The sequence below is a fragment of the Moschus berezovskii genome, chromosome 6 (genome assembly GCF_049115385.1).
Source record: "Moschus berezovskii isolate FMDL1 chromosome 6, NW_MosBer_1.0, whole genome shotgun sequence".
Taxonomy (NCBI): domain Eukaryota; kingdom Metazoa; phylum Chordata; class Mammalia; order Artiodactyla; family Moschidae; genus Moschus; species Moschus berezovskii.
The window spans coordinates 83,507,735-83,529,710 of NC_142465.1; the positions used below are offsets into that span (position 1 = coordinate 83,507,735).

The 21,976-nt window shown below is 37.0% G+C and overlaps 1 protein-coding gene across 3 annotated transcripts in view; it reads left to right on the plus strand.

Moving 5' to 3' along the window:
• IPO8 (importin 8) overlaps window positions 1-21,273 on the plus strand; it is a 79,646-nt gene extending 58,373 nt beyond the window's left edge. For 2 of the 3 annotated variants that reach the window (XM_055394443.2, XM_055394441.2), the window contains 5 exons: window positions 7,560-7,780; window positions 10,607-10,812; window positions 15,631-15,834; window positions 18,098-18,214; window positions 19,295-21,273. In XM_055394443.2, the coding sequence (XP_055250418.2) occupies window positions 7,560-7,780; window positions 10,607-10,812; window positions 15,631-15,834; window positions 18,098-18,214; window positions 19,295-19,392 (846 nt within the window). In that variant the 3' untranslated portion in view covers window positions 19,393-21,273. Of the gene's footprint in view, window positions 1-7,559; window positions 7,781-10,606; window positions 10,813-15,630; window positions 15,835-18,097; window positions 18,215-19,201 lie in introns of all 3 variants that reach the window. The other variant, XM_055394442.2, reaches the window with a different exon arrangement.
• The last annotated feature ends 703 nt before the right edge of the window (window positions 21,274-21,976 follow it).

Consider the following 21,976-nt stretch of genomic DNA (forward strand, 5'->3'; position numbering starts at 1 on the left):
TGACCTGACTCTAGTAGTGCTTGGGAATTTTCTGCTATCTGGTGTGACTAGATGCTCCAGGTTCATCTTGTACATTTCCTGCCCTACCCTGGGAAATGGTATTCCAGGACTATAAGCAAAAGGGATAATCTCTGCTATTGAGTTGGTCGTTATGTCCACAAAAGAGAACCAGGGAATACATATATTATTTTAAGACTAATGCATTATTAGAAGACACGGATATTTCCAGTTCAAATTCAAGACTACATTATTTTTATTTAACCAAATTGATCCTAATCAATATCCCCTAAACCCAGAATCCTTGTTCTCATCATAATTACTCATTTACTTTATCAAACTAATATGTATTAATATATAGAGTCTCATAAAGGATTAATCTCTGAAGTATACAAGCAGTTCATGCAGCTCAATACCAGAAAAACAAATCAAACCAACCCAATCAAAAAATGGGAAGAAGACCTAAATAGACATTCTCCAAAGAAGATATACAGATGGCAAATAGACACATGAAAAAATGCTCAACATTGCTTATTTTTAGAGAAATGCAAATTAAAACTGCAGTGAGATATCACCTCACACCAGTCGGAATGGCCATCATCAAAGAATCTACAAACTGTGAATGCTGGAGACAATGTGGAGAAAAGGGAACTCTTTTGCACAGTTGGTAGAAATGTAAATTGATACAGCTACTATGGAGAGTATGGAAACCTCTTAAAAAACTGGGAATAAAACTGTCATATGACCAGCATCCCACTACTAGACATACCCTGTGAAAACCACAATTCTAAAAGATATATGTACCCCATACATGTGGGGTACATACATATACCCAGTGTATGTACCAGTGTTCATAGCAACACTATTTACAATAGCCAGGACATCAAAGCAACCTAGATGTCCATCAGCAGATGAATGGCTAAAGAAGTTGTAGTACATATATATGGCGGACTATTTCTCAGCCATAAAAAGGAACAAATTTAAGGCAGTTCTAGTGTGGTAGATGAACCTAGAGCCTGTTATACACAGTGAAGTAAGTCAGGAAGAGAAAAACAAATATTGAATATTAATGGATATATACGGAATATAGAAAGATGTACTGATGAGATGATGTTTGCAGGGCAGCAGTAGAGACACAGACACAGAGAACAGACTTGTGGACACAGTGGGGGAAGTACAGGGTGGGAAGAATTGAGAGAGTAGTATTGAAACATATATATTACCATATGTAAAATAGATAGCAAATGGGAAGTTGCTGTGTAACACAGGGAGCTTAACCTGGTACTCTGTGACAATCTAGAGGGATTGGATAGATGGGAGATGGGAGGGAGGTTCAGAAGGAAGGGAACAATGTATACCTATGCCTGATTCATATTGATGTATGGCAGAAACCAACACAACATTATAAAGTGATTATCCTCCACTTAAAAATGATAATAAAAAGTATACAGACAGTGTCAGTGTACTTATACCAGCGTTGTCAGAAACATTGTGTGTTTAATATTTTTTAGTAGCTCTTTTTGTCTCAAGGATATATTCATATGCTAGGAATATTTATAGCCAAACATGTCAAGTCACAAATTTTAAAATAAAAATAATCCCTGTTTGATTATTCATTTTATTTTAACTCCTGCTGCTGCTGCTAAGTTGCATCAGTCGTGTCCAACTCTGTGTGACCCCATAGACTGCAGCCCACCAGGCTCCCCCGTCCCTGGGATTCTCCAGGCAAGAACACTGGAGTGGATTATCATTTCCTTCTCCAGTGCATGAAAGTAAAAAATGAAAGTGAAGTTGCTCAGTCGTGTCATTTTAACTCCTAGGGATTGCTTAAATTTTTTATGAATAAATAAAACATATGCATAGTCTAAAGTCTGATTTACAAAAAACAAGGTATATACAGAAAAATCTTGCTTCCATCCCTGTCCACTCTACCATTACTCTTTCCCTATTTCCATCTCCCCCAACACCAGGTTTTAGTTCATACTTTCATTTTAAAAAATAAGCAAATCATTATATTCATTATCTCCTTACCTTCTTAAGTAGTAGCGTTGCTGTTCTCTCACAAAGTTGTGTCCAACTCTTTGTGACCCCGTGGACTGCAGCATGCCAGTCTTACCTGTTCTTCCCTAGTGTCTACTGGGGTTTGCTTAAACTCATGTCTGTTGAGTTGGTGATGCCATCCAATGGTCTCATCCTTTGTCTCCTTCTTCTCCTCCTGCCCTCAATCTTTCCCAGCATCGAGGTCTTTTCCAATGAGTCTGCTCTTTGCATCAAGTGGCTCAAGTATTGGAGCTTCAACTTGAGTATCAGTCCTTCCAGTGAATATTCAGGACTCATTTCCTTTAGGATTGACTGATTTGATCTCCTTGCTGTCCAAGGGATTCTCAAGAGTCTTCTCCAGCTCCACAGTTTGAAAGCATCAATTCTTCAGCACTCAGCCTTCTTTATGGACCAACTCTCACATCTGTACATGACTACTAGAAAAATATAGCTTTGCATCTTTTCTGACCACAATGCAGTAAGATTAGATCTCCATTACGGGAGAAAAACCATTAAAAATGCCAACACATGGAGGCTGAACAACACGCTGCTGAATAATGAACAAATCATAGAAGAAATCAAAAGAGAAATCAAAATATGCATAGAAATAAATGAAAATGAAAACACAACAACCCAAAACCTCTGGGACACTGTAAAAGCAGTGCTAAGGGGGAAGTTCGTAGCAATACAGGCACACCTCAAGAAACAAGAAAAAAGTCAACTAAATAACCTAACTCTACATCTAAAAAAACTAGAAAAGGAAGAAATGAAGAACCCCAGGGTTAGTAGAAGGAAAGAAATCGTAAAAATCAGGGCAGAGATAAATGCAAAAGAAACAAAAGAGACCATAGCAAAAATCAACAAAGCCAAAAGCTGGTTCTTTGAGAAGGTAAATAAAATTGACAAACCACTAGCCAGACTCATCAAGAAACAAAGGGAGAAGAACCAAATCAATAAAATTAGAAATGAAAATGGAGAGATCACAACAGACAACACAGAAATACAAAGGATTATTAGAGAATACTATCAGCAGTTATATGGCAATAAAATGAATAACCTGGAAGAAATGGACAAATTCCTAGAAAAGTACACCTTTCCAAAACTGAACTAGGAAGAAATAGAAAATCTGAACAGACCCATCACAAGCATGGAACTAGAGGCTGTAATCAGAAATCTTCCAGCAAACAAAAGCCCAGGTCCAGACGGCTTCACAGCTGAATTCTACCAAAAATTTAGAGAAGAGCTAACACCTATTCTATTCAAACTCTTCTAGAAAATTGCTGAGGAAGGGAAACTTCCAAACTCATTCTATGAGGCCACCATCACACTAATCCCCAAACCTGGTCAGGATCCCACAAAAAAAGAAAACTACAGGCCAATATCACTGATGAACGTAGATGCAAAAATCCTTAACAAAATTCTAGCAATCAGAATCCAACAACACATTAAGAAGATGACCAAGTGGGCTTTATCCCAGGAATGCAAGGATTCTTCAGTATCCGCAAATCAATCAATGTAATACACCACATTAACAAAATGAAAAATAAAAATCATATGATTATCTCAGTAGATGCAGAGAAAGCCTTCCACAAAATACAACATCCATTTATGATAAAAACCCTCCAGAAAGTGAGAATAGAAGGGGCATACCTCAACATAATAAAAGCTATATATGACAAACCTACAGCAAACATTATCCTCAATGGTGAAAAACTGAAAGCATTTCCTCTAAAGTCAGGAACAAGACAAGGGTGCCCACTCTCACCACTACTATTCAACATAGTTCTGAAAGTTTTGGCTACAGCAATCAGCAGAAAAAGACATAAAAGGAATCCAAATTGGAAAAGAAGAAGTAAAGCTTTCACTGTTCGCTGATGACATGATCCTCTACACAGAAAACCCTAAAGACTCTACCAGAAAACTACTAGAGCTAATCAATGAATACAGTAAAGTGGCAGGATATAAAATCAACACACAGAAATCCCTTGCATTCCTATACACTAATAATGAGAAAATAGAGAAATTAAGGGAACTATTCCATTCACTGTTGCAATGAAAATAATTAAATACTTAGGAATATATCTACCTAAGGAAACAAAGGCTTGTACATAGAAAACTATAAAACACTAGTGAAAGTGATCAAAGAGGACACTAATAGATGGAGAACTATACCATGTTCGTGGATTGGAAGAATAAATATTGTAAAAATGAGTATACTACCCAAAGTAATTTATACATTCAATGCAATCCCTATCAAGCTACCAACGATATTTTTCACAGAACTAGAACAAATAATCTCACAATTTGTATGGAAATACAAAAAACCTCGAATAGCCAAAGCAATCTTGAGGAAGAAAAATGGAACTGGGGGAATTAACCTGCCGGACTTCAGGCTCTACTACAAAGCCACAGTCATCAAGACAGTATGGTACCGGCATAAAGACAGAAATATAGATCAATGGAACAAAATAGAAAGCCCAGAGATAAATCCACGCATCTATGGACACCTTATCTTTGACAAAGGAGACAAGAATATAAAATGGAGAAAAGACAGTCTCTTTAACAAGTGGTGCTGGGAAAACTGGTCAGCCACTTGTAAAAGAATGAAACTAGAACACTTCCTAACACCATACACCAAAATAAACTCAAAATGGATTAGAGAGCTAAATGTAAGACCAGAAACTATAAAACTTCTAGAGGAGAACGTAGGCAAAACACTCTCTGACATAAATCACAGCAGGATCCTCCAAGACCCACCTCCCAGAATATTGGAAATAAAAGCAAAAATAAACAAATGGGACCTAATTAAAATCAAAAGCTTCTGCACAGCAAAGGAAACTATAAGCAAGGTGAAAAGACAGCCTTCAGAATGGGAGAAAATAATAGCAAATGAAGCAACTGATAAAGGATTAATCTCCAAAATATCCAAGCAGCTCCTGCAGCTCAATTCCAGAAAAATAAATGACCCAGTAAAAAAATGGGCCAAAGAACTAAACAGACATTTCTCCAAAGGAGACATAAAGATGGCTAACTAACACATGAAAAATGCTCAACATCCCTCATAATCAGAGAGATGCAAATCAAAACCACAATGAGATACCATTCCACACCAGTCAGAATGGCTGCTATCCAAAAGTCTACATGCAATAAATGCTGGAGAGGGTGTGGAGAGAAGGAACCCTCTTACACTGTTGGTGGGAATGCAAACTACTACAGCCACTATGGAGAACAGTGTGGAGATTCCTCAAAAAACTGGAAATAAAACTGCCATATGATCCAGCAATCGCACTTCTGGGCATACACACCGAGGAAACCAGAATTGAAAGAGACACATGTACTCCAATGTTCATTGCAGCACTGTTTATAATAGCCAGGACATGGAAGCAACCTAGATGTCCATCTGCAGAGGAATGGATAAGAAAGCTTTGGTACATATACACAATGGAGTATTACTCAGCCATTAAAAAGAATGCATTTGAACCAGTTCTAATGAGGTGGATGAAACTAGAGCCTATTATACAGAGTGAAGTAAGCCAGAAAGAAAAACACCAATACAATATACTCACACATACATATGGAATTTAGAAAGATGCAAATGATAACCCTGTATCTGAGACACCAAAAGAGACACAGATGTATAGAACAGTCTTTGGGACCCTGTGGGAGAGGGTGAAGGTGCGTTGGTTTGGGAGAATGGCATTGAAACATATATATTATCAGATGTGAAACGAATCGCCAGTTCAGGGTCGATGCATGTTATAGGTTGCTCGGGGCTGGTATGTGGGGATGACACAGAGGGAGGTGGGAGGGGGGTTCGGGAGGAGGAACTCATGTACACCCAGGGCGGATTTATGTCAATGTATGGCAAAACCAACCAATATAATATTGTAAAATAATTAGCCTCCAATATAAATAAAAATTGAAAAAAAAAGAAAAATATAGCTTTGACTCTGTGGGCCTTTGTGGGCAAAGTGATATCTCTAGTTTTTAAAACACTCTTTAGGTTTGTCATAACTTTTTTCCCAAGAAGAAAGTGTCTTAATTTTGTGGCTTCAGTCACTGTCTGCAGTGATTTTATAACCCAAGAAAATAAAATCTGTCACTGTTTCCACTTTTCCCCCATCTGTTTGCCAGGAAGTGATGGGACTGCATGTCGTGATCTTAATTTTTTGAATGTTGGGTTTTAAGCCAGCTGTTTTACTCACCTCTTTCATCCTGATCAAGAGGCTCTTTAGTTCCTCTTCACTTTCTGCCATTAGAGTGGTATCATTTGCATAGCTTAGATTGTTGATTTTTATCCTGGCAATCTTGATTCTAGCTTATGAGTCTTTCAGCCCAGCATTTTGCTTGATGTTACCCAGACAGCATATTAAAAGGCAGAGATATCACTTTGCTGACAAAGGTCCATATAGTCAAAGCTATGGTTTTTCTAGTAGTCATGTACGGATGTGAGAGTTGGCCCATAAAGAAGACTGAGTGCTAAAGAATTGATGCTTTTGAATTGTGGTGCTGGAGAAGACTCTTGAGAGTCCCTTGGACAGCACAATCAAATCAGTCAGTCCTGAAGGAAATCAACCCTGAATATTCAACTGGAAGGACTGATGCTTAAGCTGAAGGTACAATGCTTTTGCCAACTGATGCTAAGAGCTGACTCATTGGAAAAGACCCTGATGCTGGGAAACATTGAGAGCAGGAATAAAAGGGGGTGAGAGGGTGAGATGGTTGGATGGCATCATTAGCTCAATGGACATGAGTTTGAGTAAACTCTGGGTGATAGTGAAGGACAGGGAAGCCTGGGGTGTTCAGTCCATGCAATTGCAAAGAGTCAGACACACCTTAGTGGCTGAACAGCAGCAAACCATGTTGTATGTTATATTCCTGTGACTTTTTTAGGAATTTTTTTTCCTCAAGAGAAATTCTGATCACATCATGCTTATTCTGAATCTCATTTTTTTGTTTTTACACTTGATTCTTGAGCAATGCAGGAGTTAGAGGTACTCACTGTCTGTGCAGTTAGAAATCCGTGTATAACTTCTAGTTGGCCCTCTGTATACATGGTTTCTCCCTATCTGGATTTAGTTAACCATGGATAGTGTAGAACAATTAATAGTAGTATTAATTGTTGAAAAAAATCTGCATTTAAATGGATCCATATAGTTCAAACCCATTTTGTTTAAGGGTAAAGTGTATTTCCAATTTGATTTATCAAACAAAAACTCCATTTGAACTTAAACATGGAAGTGACTGAGTCTATGTTTGGATTATTGCAGTTTTTTGATTGTGTACTCTTGTAGGACAATCTTCATCTAAGTGTAATCTTCAGTTAAAAGGAAAGGAGACATTTTGGTACTGCTCTAGGACCATTTTTGTCCATTTAATCTCTCTGAGTTTAATAATTCTGAAAATGATTTAAACTAACAAGTTCTACTGTCTTTAAGAGTATCTTATTTAATGATTACACTTTACCAGCATTCAGCTTTCTGTAAAAGTTACTTGATTTCTCTTTTTCTTTTTTCCTCTAGTGCATTCCACTCTTCGTTCAACTTGTTTTGGAGAGATTAACCCGAGGGGTTAAAACTAGTGAGCTTCGTACTATGTGTCTTCAGGTTGCAATTGCTGCATTGTACTACAACCCTGATTTGCTGCTACACACTTTAGAACGAATTCAGTTGCCTCACAACCCTGGACCTGTAACTGTACAGTTTATAAATCAGTGGATGAATGATACAGATTGTTTTCTTGGGTCTGTATCTTTGATTTTACACTGCATTTCTGTTCTTGGAAAGTTGACTTGTAATATACATGTTTAATAGCATATTGAAAGATAGTTTTTATATCTAAGAATTTTTTAGTGTATTGTTAACATAAATTTTTAGAGAATTAAGAATGTGTTTCAGGAGTACAATCTAGTGGAAAAGAACACAGACTCTGAAAATTAGGTTTATTACCCATCCTCACTTGTTTTGGACTTCTGTGTATCGTTATATGTCTTGGAAACAAGAATTAAGAGTCTACTTGGGTTCCTTGACTTTAAGTGTCTGTGGGTAACAACATTGTAAATGGAGTCATGTTTCTAAGGCAAAGTACTAGTCTGGTAAAAATATGAAAACCTCAAGGAAGCCTGTTCTCAAATGTGAAATCAGAGGATTGTTAGCTATAGTCTAGGTCCTATCCTGGTAGGACAGTTCGACTTTGTGTGAAGCACTCTTCTAGCTTTCCAACATAGGAAAAGTGAGATCCTAAGTCATAGTTATATACCCACCTCAGATGACCCGACACATATAAGTGACCCTGTCGTGTTAAAATTTGAGAAACTGCTGATTAATTTAGAAAAAGCTAGTGTTCTTTTTACGTCTTGTAAGCTATCATTTAGAAAAATTTACTGAGGGGAAAATAATTCCAGCAGGAGTAGTTAGAATATTTCCAAGTGGTGGGGAGATGGTGGAGGCCTGAATTAGGATGGTGGGAAAGGAATAAGGAAACATACTTAAAAGCTGCTATGTGTATTCTAATTTTTCTACATATAGGAGACTAGAATTTGTCCCAGATTTAGATTTTTTACTAATACTTTGAAAGGAAGAGCATACTTTAGAAAGAAATTGTACTTAGTTATATCTGATAAAGGTTTACAGAGTAGAGATTTAATCATTCACAGTTATACAGTTGTTGTTGCTTAGTTGCTTAGTCATGTCCAACTCTTTTGCAACCTCATGAACTGTAGCCTGCCAGGCTCCTCTGTCCCTGGAATTTCCCAGACAAGAATATTGAAGTGGGTTGCCGTTTCCTTCTCCAGGGGATCTTCCTGACCCAGGGATTGAACCCACTTCTCCTGCATTGGCAGGCAGATTCTGTACCATTGAGCCACCAAGAAAGCCCAGTTATACCGTTAGTAGCATCTGTAAGCAATTTTCCAAAAATAGAAGGTGTCTCAGCAATTATATAGATTGAGCATGCGTGGATTGTGCTCCCTTGGATTCTTCAGAGCCCCACTCAATAATCATCTTTTGTACTGTAATCCATTTGACGCTTAGTGTACACTACTAGGTAGAGGCTACATTAATGACAAAGTCATCAGGTCAAGCACAGTACCTATTATAGTATACTACTTTGGCATTAGTAACTTGAATCAAGCAGTGGAAATAATGAAGAATAACAGAAGCTGTATTTCTTGTTAGGTTTGTTGTATATTGACGAGTGCATGGTGTATATTGGGGCTTTCTTGGTGGCTCAGACAGTAAAGAATCTGCCTGCAATGTACGAGACAGGCATTTGATCCCTGGGTCAGGAAGATCCCCTGGAGAAGGGAATGGCTACCCACTCCAGTATTCTTGCCTGGAGAATCGCATGAACAGAGTAGCCTGGTGGGCTACAGTCCATGGGGTCTCAAAGAGTTGGACATGTTTGAGTGACTAACACTTTTCCCTTTTTTTATTGTATATTTTATTTTGAATTACTGCCAGTAAATTTTTTTGTTCATGCCTGTGTGAATGTTACACTAATACAGTAATCTTTTCAGTCTTAACATTTTTAGTTTTAAACAGTTTAGAAGCATTCATGTAGAAATCTTTGTAATGTATATTGTGTATTTGCTAAATCGCTTCAGTTATGTCTGACTGTGTGACCCTATGGACTGTAGCCTGCCAGGCTCCTCTGTTCATTGGATTCTCCAGGCAGGAATACTGGATGGGGTTTCCATCCCCTCCTCCAGGTGATCTTCTGAACCCAGGGACTGAACCAGGGTATCTTATGTCTCCTGCATTGGTAGGTGAGTTCTTTACCACTAGTTCCACCATTGGTCAAACTTTTTTCCTTCAGAATTGTTTTCCTTATCTTATTTTATAGCACAGGGCATTTAATAGATTTAATTGCAGCTGTTAAGTTCAGCAGGGCTTTCCAGGAGGTGCAGTGGTAAAGAATCCACCTGCCAATGCAGGAGGCACAGGAGACCTGGGTTCCATCCCGGGGTTGGGAAGATCCTCTGAAGCAGGAAATGGCAACTCACTCTAGTATTCTTGGCTGGAATGTTCCATGGACAGAGGAGCCTGGCAGGCTACAGTCCATTGGATCTGAAAGAATAGGGCATGGCTGAGTAACTGAACATGCCCACATTAAGTTCAGCTTATTAGATGTTGAGATTTTTAGACTAGCTTTTGGTACCTGGGGAGTTAGTATACAGTATAGTATACATTGTAGACCAGTGCAGTGAATCAAAGTCTAAGGGACTTTGATTTTTTCACTGGATAGGGATTTTATGCTGTCATTTACAGGTATTCTTGCTTTAATAAAACTTGTTTTGTCAAGGCCCAGTTGCAGCGTTTGTATTAATCATAAATTGATATTACAGCAAGATTCATCATATCAATTGCAGGCTCCCATAGGTCTTTGATGATGATAATTGGTTTGCAAAACTTGATTTACATAGGAATTCATATAGTACAAAATGGTTTTATCTCTGTGTAGCTCCAGTGAATGAACCTTAGAGCACAACTTGGATGTTCCTTTTTGTAGTTTCTTCAGAAATTTTTCTTATTTCTCATGTGCACACTTTTTTCCCCTTTGTGATTTGTAGGCATCATGATCGGAAGATGTGTATAATAGGACTGAGTATCCTTTTGGAATTGCAGAATCGACCTCCTGCAGTGGATGCTGTTGTGGGACAGATTGTACCCTCAATTCTTTTCCTTTTCCTTGGACTAAAGCAGGTCTGTGCTACCAGACAACTGGTAAACCGGGAAGACCACTCAAAAGCAGATAAAGCCAATATAGAAGAAAATGGTAAAGTGTTTTAATTGCAGTGAATGCTAGAACTGATTTTTTTGAGTATGTGTTTTCTTTGAGTTTTAGTCTATTTAGAACCATTAAATAGATTTACATTTCTTGGCCTGCTACATGTTTAACAAATATTTTGAGTTTGATTGACTGAATTATAGTAGTCCCTTCTTACCACAATTTTGGTTTTATGATTTCAGTTGTCTAAAAATGTTAAATGGAAAATTCAAGAAATAAACAGTTCATAATTTCCCATTGAAGTATAGTTGATCTACAATATTAGTTTCAGATGAACAGCATATATAATGATTCACTGTTTTTATAGATTACATTGTTTAAAGTTACTATATTAACATATTCCCTGTGCTGTTCAATATATTCTTGCAGCTTATTTTTTTAAAACTTAATAGCTTGTACCTCTTATTCTCCTACTCTTGGCCCTGCACTTCCCTCTTCCTAATGGTGACTACTAGTTATTTCTCTGTATCTTTGAGTCTGTTTTATATTCATTTGTTTCTTTCATTTTTTTTATATTCTACATTTAAATGTAACATATAGAACTTGTCTTTCTCTGTTTGACTTACTTCATTAACCATAATATCCTTTAGGTCTATCCCATTTTGTTGCAGATGGCAAGATGTCATTCTTTGTTTATAGCTGAGTACTAATCCACTGTATATCTCACCACATCTTCATTATCCATTCATTTGTAGATGGACATTTGGGTTGCTTCCTTATATTGGCTATTGTAAATAATGCTGCTGTGAACATTGGGGATGTGTGTATCTTTTTGAGTTATTTTTTTATATATGTATATATACCCAGTAGTGAAATTGCTGTATCATATTTTTAGTTTTTTGAGAAACTTTTCATACAGTTTTCCATAATGGTTGTATCAGTTTACATTCCCACCAACATTATGCAAGGTTTCCCTTTTCTTTATAGCCTTGCCAACATTTGTTATTTGTTGACAGCCATTCTTACTGAGAGGGGTGAGATAATATCTCATTGTGATTTTTAATTGCATTTCTCTAATGATTAGCCATGTTGAATATCTTTTATGCCTATTCAGTTCTTCTGCTCATTTTTTAATCGGATCAGTTGGCTTTTGACAGTTGACATTGAGTTGTATGAGCTATTTATATATTTTGAGTATTAACCCCTATCATATTATATCATTTCTTGCACTTATTGGTTGTCTTTTCATTTTATCAATGATTTTCTTTGATGCCCCCAAACTTTTAAGTTAATTAGGTTCCGTTTGTTTTTGTTTTTGTGTCCTTTGCTTTAGGAGACAGAACCCCCAAAATATTTCTGCAATTTATATCAATGAGTGTTCTGTTTTTCTGCTAGTAGTTTTGTGGTTTCTGGTTATACATTTAGGTCTTTAATCCATTTTGAGTTTATTTTTATCTATGATGTGAGAAAATGTTCTAATTTCATTGTTTTACATGTAGCTATCCAGTTTTCCCAATACTGCTTATTATTGAAGAACTGATATTTTCCATTGTGTATTTTTGCTTCCTTTGTGGTAGGTGAATCGACTCCAACTATAGAAATTTATTTCTGGGCTTTTAATTCTTTCCCGTTGATCTATGTGCCTGTTTTTGTGCCATTACCATACTGTTTCGATTATTGTAGCTTTATAGGATAGTTTGAAATTAAAGCACATGATACCTCCAACACTGTTCTTTTTCATCAAGATTGCTTTGACAGTTCAGGATTTTTTGTGGTTCCATATAAATTTTAGGATGATTTGTTCTAATTCTGCGGAGGGTGTCATGGGTATTTTGATAGGCATTAAATCTATAGATTGCTTTGGTAGAATGGATAGTTTAACAATATTAATTCTTCCAATCCATAAACACAGGATATCTTTCCATTTTTTGGTATTTTCTTCCATTCCTTCTTCAGTGTTTTATAGTTTGTAGAGTATAGGTCTTTTCACTTCCCTCAGTTAAGTTCATTCATAAGTATTTAATTTTCTTCAATATGATTTTAAATAGATTTGTTTTCTTGATTTCTCTTTCTGCAGATTTACTGAATTCATTTATTAGTTCTAAAGCTTTTTGATGGAGACTTTATGGTTTTCTATTATGGCATATGAAAATAGTGACAGTTTTACTTCCTTCCAATTTGGATTCCTTTATTTCTTATTTATTTTTCTTGTCTGATTGCCATGGCTCACTTCCCAATAATATCTTAAATAGAAGTGGCAAGAGTGGGCATCCTTACCTTGTTCCTGAATTTAGAGGAAAATCTTTCAGCTTTCACTGTAGCATATGATGTTAGCTGTGGGTTGGCCATAAACAGCCTTGATTATGTTGAAATATGTTCTCTCTATACTTTCTTCGATGAGAATTTTTGTTGTGAATGGATGTTGAATTTTGTCAAGTGCTTTTTGGTAGGTATTATGATCATCATGTGATTTTATTCTTTTTTTATGTGGTGTATCACATTGATTGGTGGATATTGAGTCATCTTTACATTCCTGAAATAAATCCCACGGGATTGTAGTATATGATCCTTTTTTATAAGTTGTTGAATTTGGTTTGCTAATAATTCTGTTGAGGATTTTTGCATCGATATTCATCAGAAATATTAGCCTATAATTCTCTTTCTCCTTTTTTGGTAGTGTCTTTGCTTTTGGTGGCCCCATGGAATGCTTTTGGGAGCGTTCTCCCCTCTTTGGGTTTTTGGAATAGTTTGAGGACAGGTATTAGCTTTTCTTTATACATTTGGAGGAGTTTTCATGTTCAGCCATCCGGTCACGGACTTCTGTTTGCTGGGAGTTTTTTGATTATGAATTCAATTTACTGGAGTGATCTCTTTATTCAGATTGTCTATTTCTTCCTTATTCAATTTTGGAAAGTTGTATATCTCCAGAAATGTTTCCATTCCTTCTCGGTTGTTCAGTGTGTTGGCTTATAACTATTTGTAACATTCACTTATGATTTTTTTGGTATCTCTGTGATATCAGTTGCAATTTCTTTTAATTCTTGTTTTATTTATTTGAGTCCTCTTTTTTTCCCCGTGCTAAAGGCTTATACGTTTTGCTTATTTTTCAAAAAACAGTTCTTGATCTTTTCTACAATTTTTTTTTTGGTCTATTTTATTTATTTCCCCTCTAAACTTTATTATTTCTTTCTTCTGACTTTGGGCTTTGTTTGTTCCTTTTTTATTCTTTTAGATGGTAGGTTAGGCTGTTTATTTGATGTTTTTCTTGTTTTTTGAGGTAAACCTAAATTTTGCAGTGCTTGTAAATTTGGAAAGTTGTGTTTTTGTTTTCATTTGTCTCAAGGTATTTTCTGATTTCTTTTATGAATTTTTTCATTAATCCATTGATGTTTTAGTAGCATGTTGTTTAGTCTTCATGTGTTTATGTTTTCCATTTTTCTACCTGTGATTGATTTCTAGTTTCATAGTGTGGTCTGAAAAAAATGCTTAATATAATTTCTATCCCTTTACATTTGGTGAGACTTGTTTTGTGGCCTAGCATGTGTTCTGTCCTGGAGAATGTTCCATGTGCACTTGGAAAAAATGTGTAGTCTGCCATTTTGGGATGTAATGTCCTGTAGATATCTTTTAAGTTCAACTGGTGTAATGTTCACTTAGCCACATTAGAAAAACTACCAAACTACGTTTCTGTCTGTGTGTGTCTTTAACCCTGAAATTAGTTTCTTCAAGCGGTCAGAATTCTTTTTTCCAATATGTTGCACTCTTTCTAGTTTCTTATTTTGGTCTCTCTTGGCTTATAATTATTATGACTTGAGGGAAGATTTTTTAGTAATATCCCAGACTTTCTCATTGAATTTCCTACCTAAGTGTATGATGATTAACCAACAAAGGTATCTCTTGCTGTATTGTTATTATCCTTTATATATGGTTTTTTTGTGTGTGTATGTGGTAAAAACTATGGTTTCTTGCCTTATCCCTAAAATTATTTTGCAGCTTAATCCAAGTGCTTCAGTATGGTATGTTTTATAGAACTAGATTTAGATTAATAATGCCTGGTTTAAGTTTACTCCAGGTTTTTCCTCTTAGATTGATTTTTGCCCTGCATTTACTATCTTCCAGTTATTTATAGTACTGGTCTAACTGTATGGAACAGACTGGCCCTGAAAATAGAAACTCAGTCTATGGAGATACACATTTCAGCTGTCAACTTTTTAACCCATATGTAGCTAATTATTTTTCCTTAATATTTCTAAGTTTTTCTGTTTCTGTTAGCAGAAATGACCTCTTCATTTGAGCATTTCCAAGCAATTGGTAATTATTAATATCTTAGTTAATTGTTAACCCACTCCAGTATTCTTGCCTGGAGAATCCCATGGACAGAGAAGCCTGGTAGGCTACAGTCCACGGGGTCACAAAGAGTTGGACACGACTGAGTGACTTCACTCACTTACTTACGTAGTTAATTGTTAAGAGGCTCACATTCTCAATGGGAGGTCGTTGTTGTTTAAAAAACATGCACTGAGTACAGAATCATTTTATGTCTTTTTTTTACAAAAAGGTTAATTTGGGAATCTGTGGCTAAATAGTATTTTTATATTAATGGATATGAAGCAGCCATAGTAAAACAGTAATAACAGTTCATCTAGATCACAGATTTAGAGATAGTTAGAAATTGTTTTAAATGAGGAGGATAGTCATCTTCAATTTAGCAAGCTATAGTAAAGGTATATTTTTATAATTTTACATAAAATTATTTGGTGGTTTTTTCCCTTTCTAGGATGTCAGTTTGTAATTTTTGTTTTCATTTGGATTTATCTTTTGTTCTTATGTGATTTGATTTCTTTTGAATAAATAATGGATTCACAGAAGAGATTTCAAGTGATGAAGAGGAGACTAATGTAACTGCTCAAGCAATGCAGTCAAATAATGGAAGAGGTGAAGATGAGGAGGAAGATGATGATGACTGGGATGAAGAAGTGTTGGAAGAAACTGCTCTTGAGGGATTCAGTACTCCACTGGACCTTGACAATAGTGTGGATGAATATCAGTTTTTCACACAAGCTTTGCTGAGTATGTTTTTACTCCCTGAATCATCAGATATGTTTTTCGTTTCCATCTTTTAGAAGTTGTTTCAGGGTCTACCCCAAATTGGTTTAGGATTCTCTGTAAAAACTGTATTTATTTTTAATTATAGAAATCCCCAAGCATACATAAAATGAGAGCAGATAGCATAATGTCAGGGTAAGATTGCAGGATATCCTCATAAAAGTAATTTAAGGCAAGAGTATCTGTATGTATTGTTCATTCTCTAGGTATAAACAAAGATTTTTACAGAATGAAGTATCTCACATATTTTGCTTAAAAATTGCGGCTGTAAACTTATCAGCAATTCACAATCTCCATGTGAAGGGATGGAGTCCATAAGAGAGTAAATTCTTAACCATATAAGCAATATACCAATTTTGTACAGCAAAGGACACTAGAAATACAGTTAAAGTACTCATAAAAGATTGGAAGAAAATACTGTCATGTAAGATCCACAGATTTCAGAAACCTTCTATAAATGAATAAGACCAATAACCTAGTATAAGAATGAGATATATAAATAGAAAACTTATAGAATTAAAAATAAGTAATAAACCGATGAGAATATTTAGAATATTATTATAAACAAATTATAATGAAAAGAAACCCCACTATATGGGTTGCTTGATAGTTACATTGTATTTCTATGGCACTATCATAATTTAGCTTATTTTCACTGATGGACATACAGGATATATCCAGTTTTTTGTTTCTTTGCTGTTTATAAATAAAGAATATTAAATTGAACATCCTTGTTCAATTTGAACACCAACCCTAAAATATTGTTGTTAATACTAACAAGGTAGTGGTAACCTAATATACTGGCATTATGTAGTATGCCAATATATTGTTTATTATAAATACCATTAATGAATCACCTCTATGTTTTATTGAAATTTAGCAGGAACAAGAGGTAGAGAGTCCAGGGAATGATATTCCAAAACATGAGGAAGATGAAGAGTATAAATGTGGAAATTGGAATGCAGAGGGTGTGCTCTAAGGCAGTTGCTGCTGGACCTGCATGTCCACCATAAGCAACAAAGAAGCTGTTTGGTCTTGGGTGCGATCTCAGGATATGTATTTTGAAAATGCTCCTCAAGAGATAGGCAACTGCTGCTCAGTCAGCATATAGGGACCACTACTTAAGTCTCTGTGAAGTGGTAAAACGATCAAATTGTACCAGCCTTGGATTCTGGACTGAGGTTGTCTTTATCCCATTGCCCATTAGAATGTTGTTGAATGTTTTTGTATAAAGAGGTGATCTTGGGAATGTGGTAGTTTCTTTCAGGGCTATTATCTATTGATAATGTCCAAAAAGAACTGAAGTGGGCTAGACTTGGGAACCAAGTGTTAGGAAATTGCTTTATTAAGTAAGTAGGGCCCTCGAGAGAAAGGATGGCATTTGATGAAAAAAAGCATGAAAACCATCAAGAAAGCAACACAGAATTGGATGTGGAGAGGGTATGATAGTGGTTGACCAGGAGACTGGTAGAACTAGTGATGGAAATGGGGAGATTCAAGGAGAGTTTGAGAGGTAAAATGTTAAATTTGGTTATAGTTGTGCTGAATTTCAGGTGACTTATGCAGTATAAAAGTCCAGGAAGTTTAGGGAACAGTTTTGCCTAAAGGTACAAATTCGAGTTTTTGGTGTAGATGCAGGTAGCATGTGGCATGTGCTGGCAACATGAGAATTCCTGAGGAAAATGATAAGTGAGTTAAGTGTCTCCCATGATCTGAATTTTAGGGAGCTTTCATAGCTGGTGAAACCCCAAGAAGAGGAGGAGATGGCAAAGGAGGCAGAGAACTAGGCAAAGGAGACATTTGTGGTGTTCCAACCCTTCCACAGGGGTTTCCCTTGTGGCTCAAGTGGTAGAGAATCCACCTGCAGTGAGAAGACCTGGGTTCGATCCCTGGGTTGGCAAGATCCCCTGGAGAAGGGAAAGGCTACCTACACCAGTATTCTGGCCTGGAGAATTCCATGGACTATGTATAGTCCATGGGGTTGCAAAGAGTTGGGCGTGACTGGGTGACTTTCACTTCACTTCAGTCTTCCTTTGTAGCCCCACATAGGTTGAGTACTAAAGTGAGTACTCAGGAGTCATCCTTTGTTGGAATAAGTTTTGTCACCTATTGTCTGTTATCATTTCATTGTAATTTGGTTATATCATTAGTTATTATCTGAAATAATAATTGTCACTGGACTCCCTTATCATTCCTTCTCCCCTGAAACACCCCCACATTACAACAGCTGTTCAGAATCGGGATGCTGCGTGGTATCAACTGCTGATGGCACCGCTCAGTGAGGATCAGAGGAGGGCGCTGCAGGAGGTGTACACACTGGCCGAGCACCGGAGAACAGTGGCAGGTCAGCTAGCATGATTTTCTGATTGGAGCGCATGTGTCGGTAGTCAGCCTTTTTTTTTTTTTTAACCAGCCTGGTGGCACCTAAATACTGTACTAAAATTTGTTTTTAGAGGCCAGCCTTTCAAAATAATAAGAAATTATCATTATTTTATGATCTTTTTAATCACTTATGTTAGCTTTGTAAAACACCCTGTGTTAACATCTGTCTTTAGTAGTGTTCTTATTCACACCTTTATCCTATTTTGGAGCCAAAGGTAAGACATAAAGGTTGGGATGAATCTTTCTGAAGGAGAGTTAACCAGCTGGGTCACCCACCTAACCATCTAAACAATGAATCAAAGGTAATTTATGAGTTCTTGCAAGGACCTTATATTTCTAGAAATGAAATACTCTCCATTTCTTTTTGTTGGGCTTTATGTAGAAGTTGGTCATTCTTATTGATTTTCAGTTTTTGAGCTGGAGAAATTATTTTACGCAGACATTATTATGGTCACTTCTGGAAAATTAATGGAAGATTTTGTAATTACAGAAGTATTTTAGTGGAAGACATTATAGAATAGGAATCTAGAGTTTAGAACCCAGGTTCTTCTGCATGGACTTCAGACTTCAGTCCTGCCCAGATTCTGTATCGCCTCTCCTGATGGGAGAAGTGAGTGTGCCCTTTTAGGAGCAGACACTAGGACTTTGAGCCTTGTTTTTATCTTGCTCAGTTTTAGCAAACGGTTTTTCCAAAATAGAGATTATAATTGCAGTCATTCCTCGATATCTTCAGAGGGGATTGGTTCCTGGGCTCCCCTCAAATACCAAAATCCTAGGATGCTCAAGTTCCTTGTTAAAATGGTGTGGTGCAGTGGGCCCTCTATATCCTATGTATGTGGGTTACACATCCCCAGACACCTGGATGATGGTACTTACTGACATGGGTTTGTTAAAGGCTAATGTTCAATTGGGCAGAATAATTAATACCATGATTCACATTCCTTCACAGTGCTAACTAAAGAATCTGGCTCCTTGAGGATATTTCCAACTTTGTCACCTTAGATACTCTTCTCTTTTCCCTGCTTTCTCTTGCAAATTCTAGAGGCAAAGAAGAAGATTGAACAACAGGGAGGCTTCACCTTTGAAAACAAAGGAGTCCTCTCTGCATTTAATTTTGGGACTATGCCCACCAACAACTGAAAGAAGGAACATCAACTGGCCAAACATCATTGTTACATTGAACGTCAGCCGGAAGGAGAGGGTCAGCAGAGCCGGGGAGGGGCTGCTGTTTGCGCCACCTGATGTGCCAGTTACTGCTTGGCATCCGGCAGCACCTTTCTCTGCCCCTGTGTCCCCTTTGATCTTTCTCACCCTGAAATATATATTTTAAGCAGCTACTGTAATGTATGAAATTAAAGAAAAACAAAATCACAGGACTGAAAAGGACAAAGCATATGCTCCAAAGGATGAATGACCAAGGTGGATTTAGAGGATTGGATGGAATTGCACGTCTCAGGTTTTGCCATGCAGAATCAATGGATTTATGCGAATAACAGTGCCTTCTGTTGTACATGAATTATCTGAAAAAAATTTTTTTGGAGTGTGTTGCAATTTTTTTTAAAGCATAAAACATATTTCTAGATAAATGTAAACCTTGGCTATATGTTGATTTATTCTGTATTTTACTATGTGAATTTCCTGTTAGACAGTTAGCTACAAATCACTCTGGTTTCAAAATCATCACTGCTCCCCTTGATCCCCCTGCTGCTGGGGGCTTTCTTCAGGGGTTGTACAATATGCACTGGCTCTGGTTTTTCATAATGTGTTTTTTTCCTAAACATGTGGCTTTCCTAAGAAGTGTCTTATTCTCTCTTCTGTCATATTTTTCAGCCCTGAAAGGGGTAGTATTTCTTTTGAATCAATCTATATGAGTATCGATTTCATTCATAACCTGGTAAGTTCAGGACTCAAAAATTTCTTGGCAGCAAGTGGCAGGGACTCCTTAGTCACTGGAATTAACAATAAGTCAGTATTTTCTGAATCATGTACTTAATTGATAATTATGTTAAAGCACATTGAACTTCTAAGAGAAAGGTGCTGCATAAACATGCTGTCTTTCTGGATGGGGGCTTGCATTGTCAATAATTTATCATTCCAGCTGTGTTGGACCTGGGTCCAGAACATTTTGTAACGATATTTTTTATCTAGGAAAAAGACCCAAGTAAATCTAACTTCTTGCTTTCTCACACATCTGACTTTTCTCCTATCTAATCTGAACTGAATCTGTTTTTTTTTAGCTCAGTTTGGCTTCTTCTATTTTTCGGGTGTTGGGATATTGGTCACTCACTCTTACATTGTAATGATGCAAGATAGCCCATGAGAAATATTACAGATAGAGGTTACAGCTGTTTTTCTGAACTGATTCAGTGCCAGAACGTGGGTCATAATGTTTTCATTCTGTAAAGTGAAAGTGGGTTTTCAGAACTTAATATATTTCTGGATATGATACAGTTGTCCTTTTTAATGAAATGTTTGCAGCTTATATTTTCCATCAGTGACTGGAGGAATTTCCTCCAGGTGCTTTCTAGATTACCATCCCTTGTTAATATGAACTCTTTTTAGAATTTTAGGTTATTTAAGTAGATTTTACAGAAGTAGCCCAAGAAGCCGTGAGTTTCAGTTAAATGATCCCCAGCTTTCCTCTGCCTCACTCTTCCCAAGGCCCTGATACTGAGTGTGCCAGCTGGGAGTTAGAAGAGAAAGATGGCATTGGGGGAAACTGTTAACAAGCTTTGAAACTCTTCTTATTCTCCTTATGTCCTAAATGGTTTAATTTTAACACAGTATGCCTTCACGCTGGATTGTAAAAGGCATGTGATTTTATTTTTGTGATGTGTTGTCTCCTGCAGTATTGAAGGGAAAGAAGTGTTAATGTGTATCATCCTATCTTGTTTTTGAAGCCAGGGTAGTTGTACAGTTTTGTTACCAGCAGTGCTAACCTGAATGTGATCTGATAACCTTGGAAACGCAGGAACTCATATGAATGTAAAATAAAATGCGGGCTGATTCCCAGGATCCTAACTCCTCTGTGTGAAATATTTTCTGAAACACTCATCAGGATGTTTTCCTGACTCCTGGGGACTTGAAGCAAGGTGGGCATAGGTTGGGGAGGATAACAAGGGCTCATCAGAAACAGCTAAAGAGTGGGGAGTGTTTGGGGACAAGAGCCCATCTTATAAACCAAAGTGTCCAAATGAGAACTGCAGATGCTCTGAAAAAGCAAGATCATTCAACCACATCAGGACCCTGAAGAAAAGGAAAAGATGCCTGTGGTGGAGCCATTTTCTGATGTGTATGTGCATGCTCAGTCATGTCTGACTCTTTGCAACCCCATGGACTGTCGCCCAGGTTCCTCTGTCCATGGGATTTTTCAGGCAAGAATACTGGAGTGAGCTGCCATTTCTTCCTCTAGGGGATCTTTCTGACCCAGGGATCAAACCCAAGTCTCTTGTGTCTCCTGCATTGTCAGGTGGATACTTTGCCACTGTGCCACCTTTGAAGTCCCAGTTTTTTGATGGGTGACCATCAAATTAGGAGCAGTCGAAACTGAGTGGAATGGTAAGTTCTGGCCTTCTGATTCTCAAATATTTACCTAGCATGACAGTAAGCTTCTCCTCCCTACCTCTGATTTATATTAAGACTGCCCTGAACCAGTGAATTGTTAATCAGTGAAAATTACAAAGAAGGAAAACAAATTAGGTTATTTGTTTAATATAGTGAATTA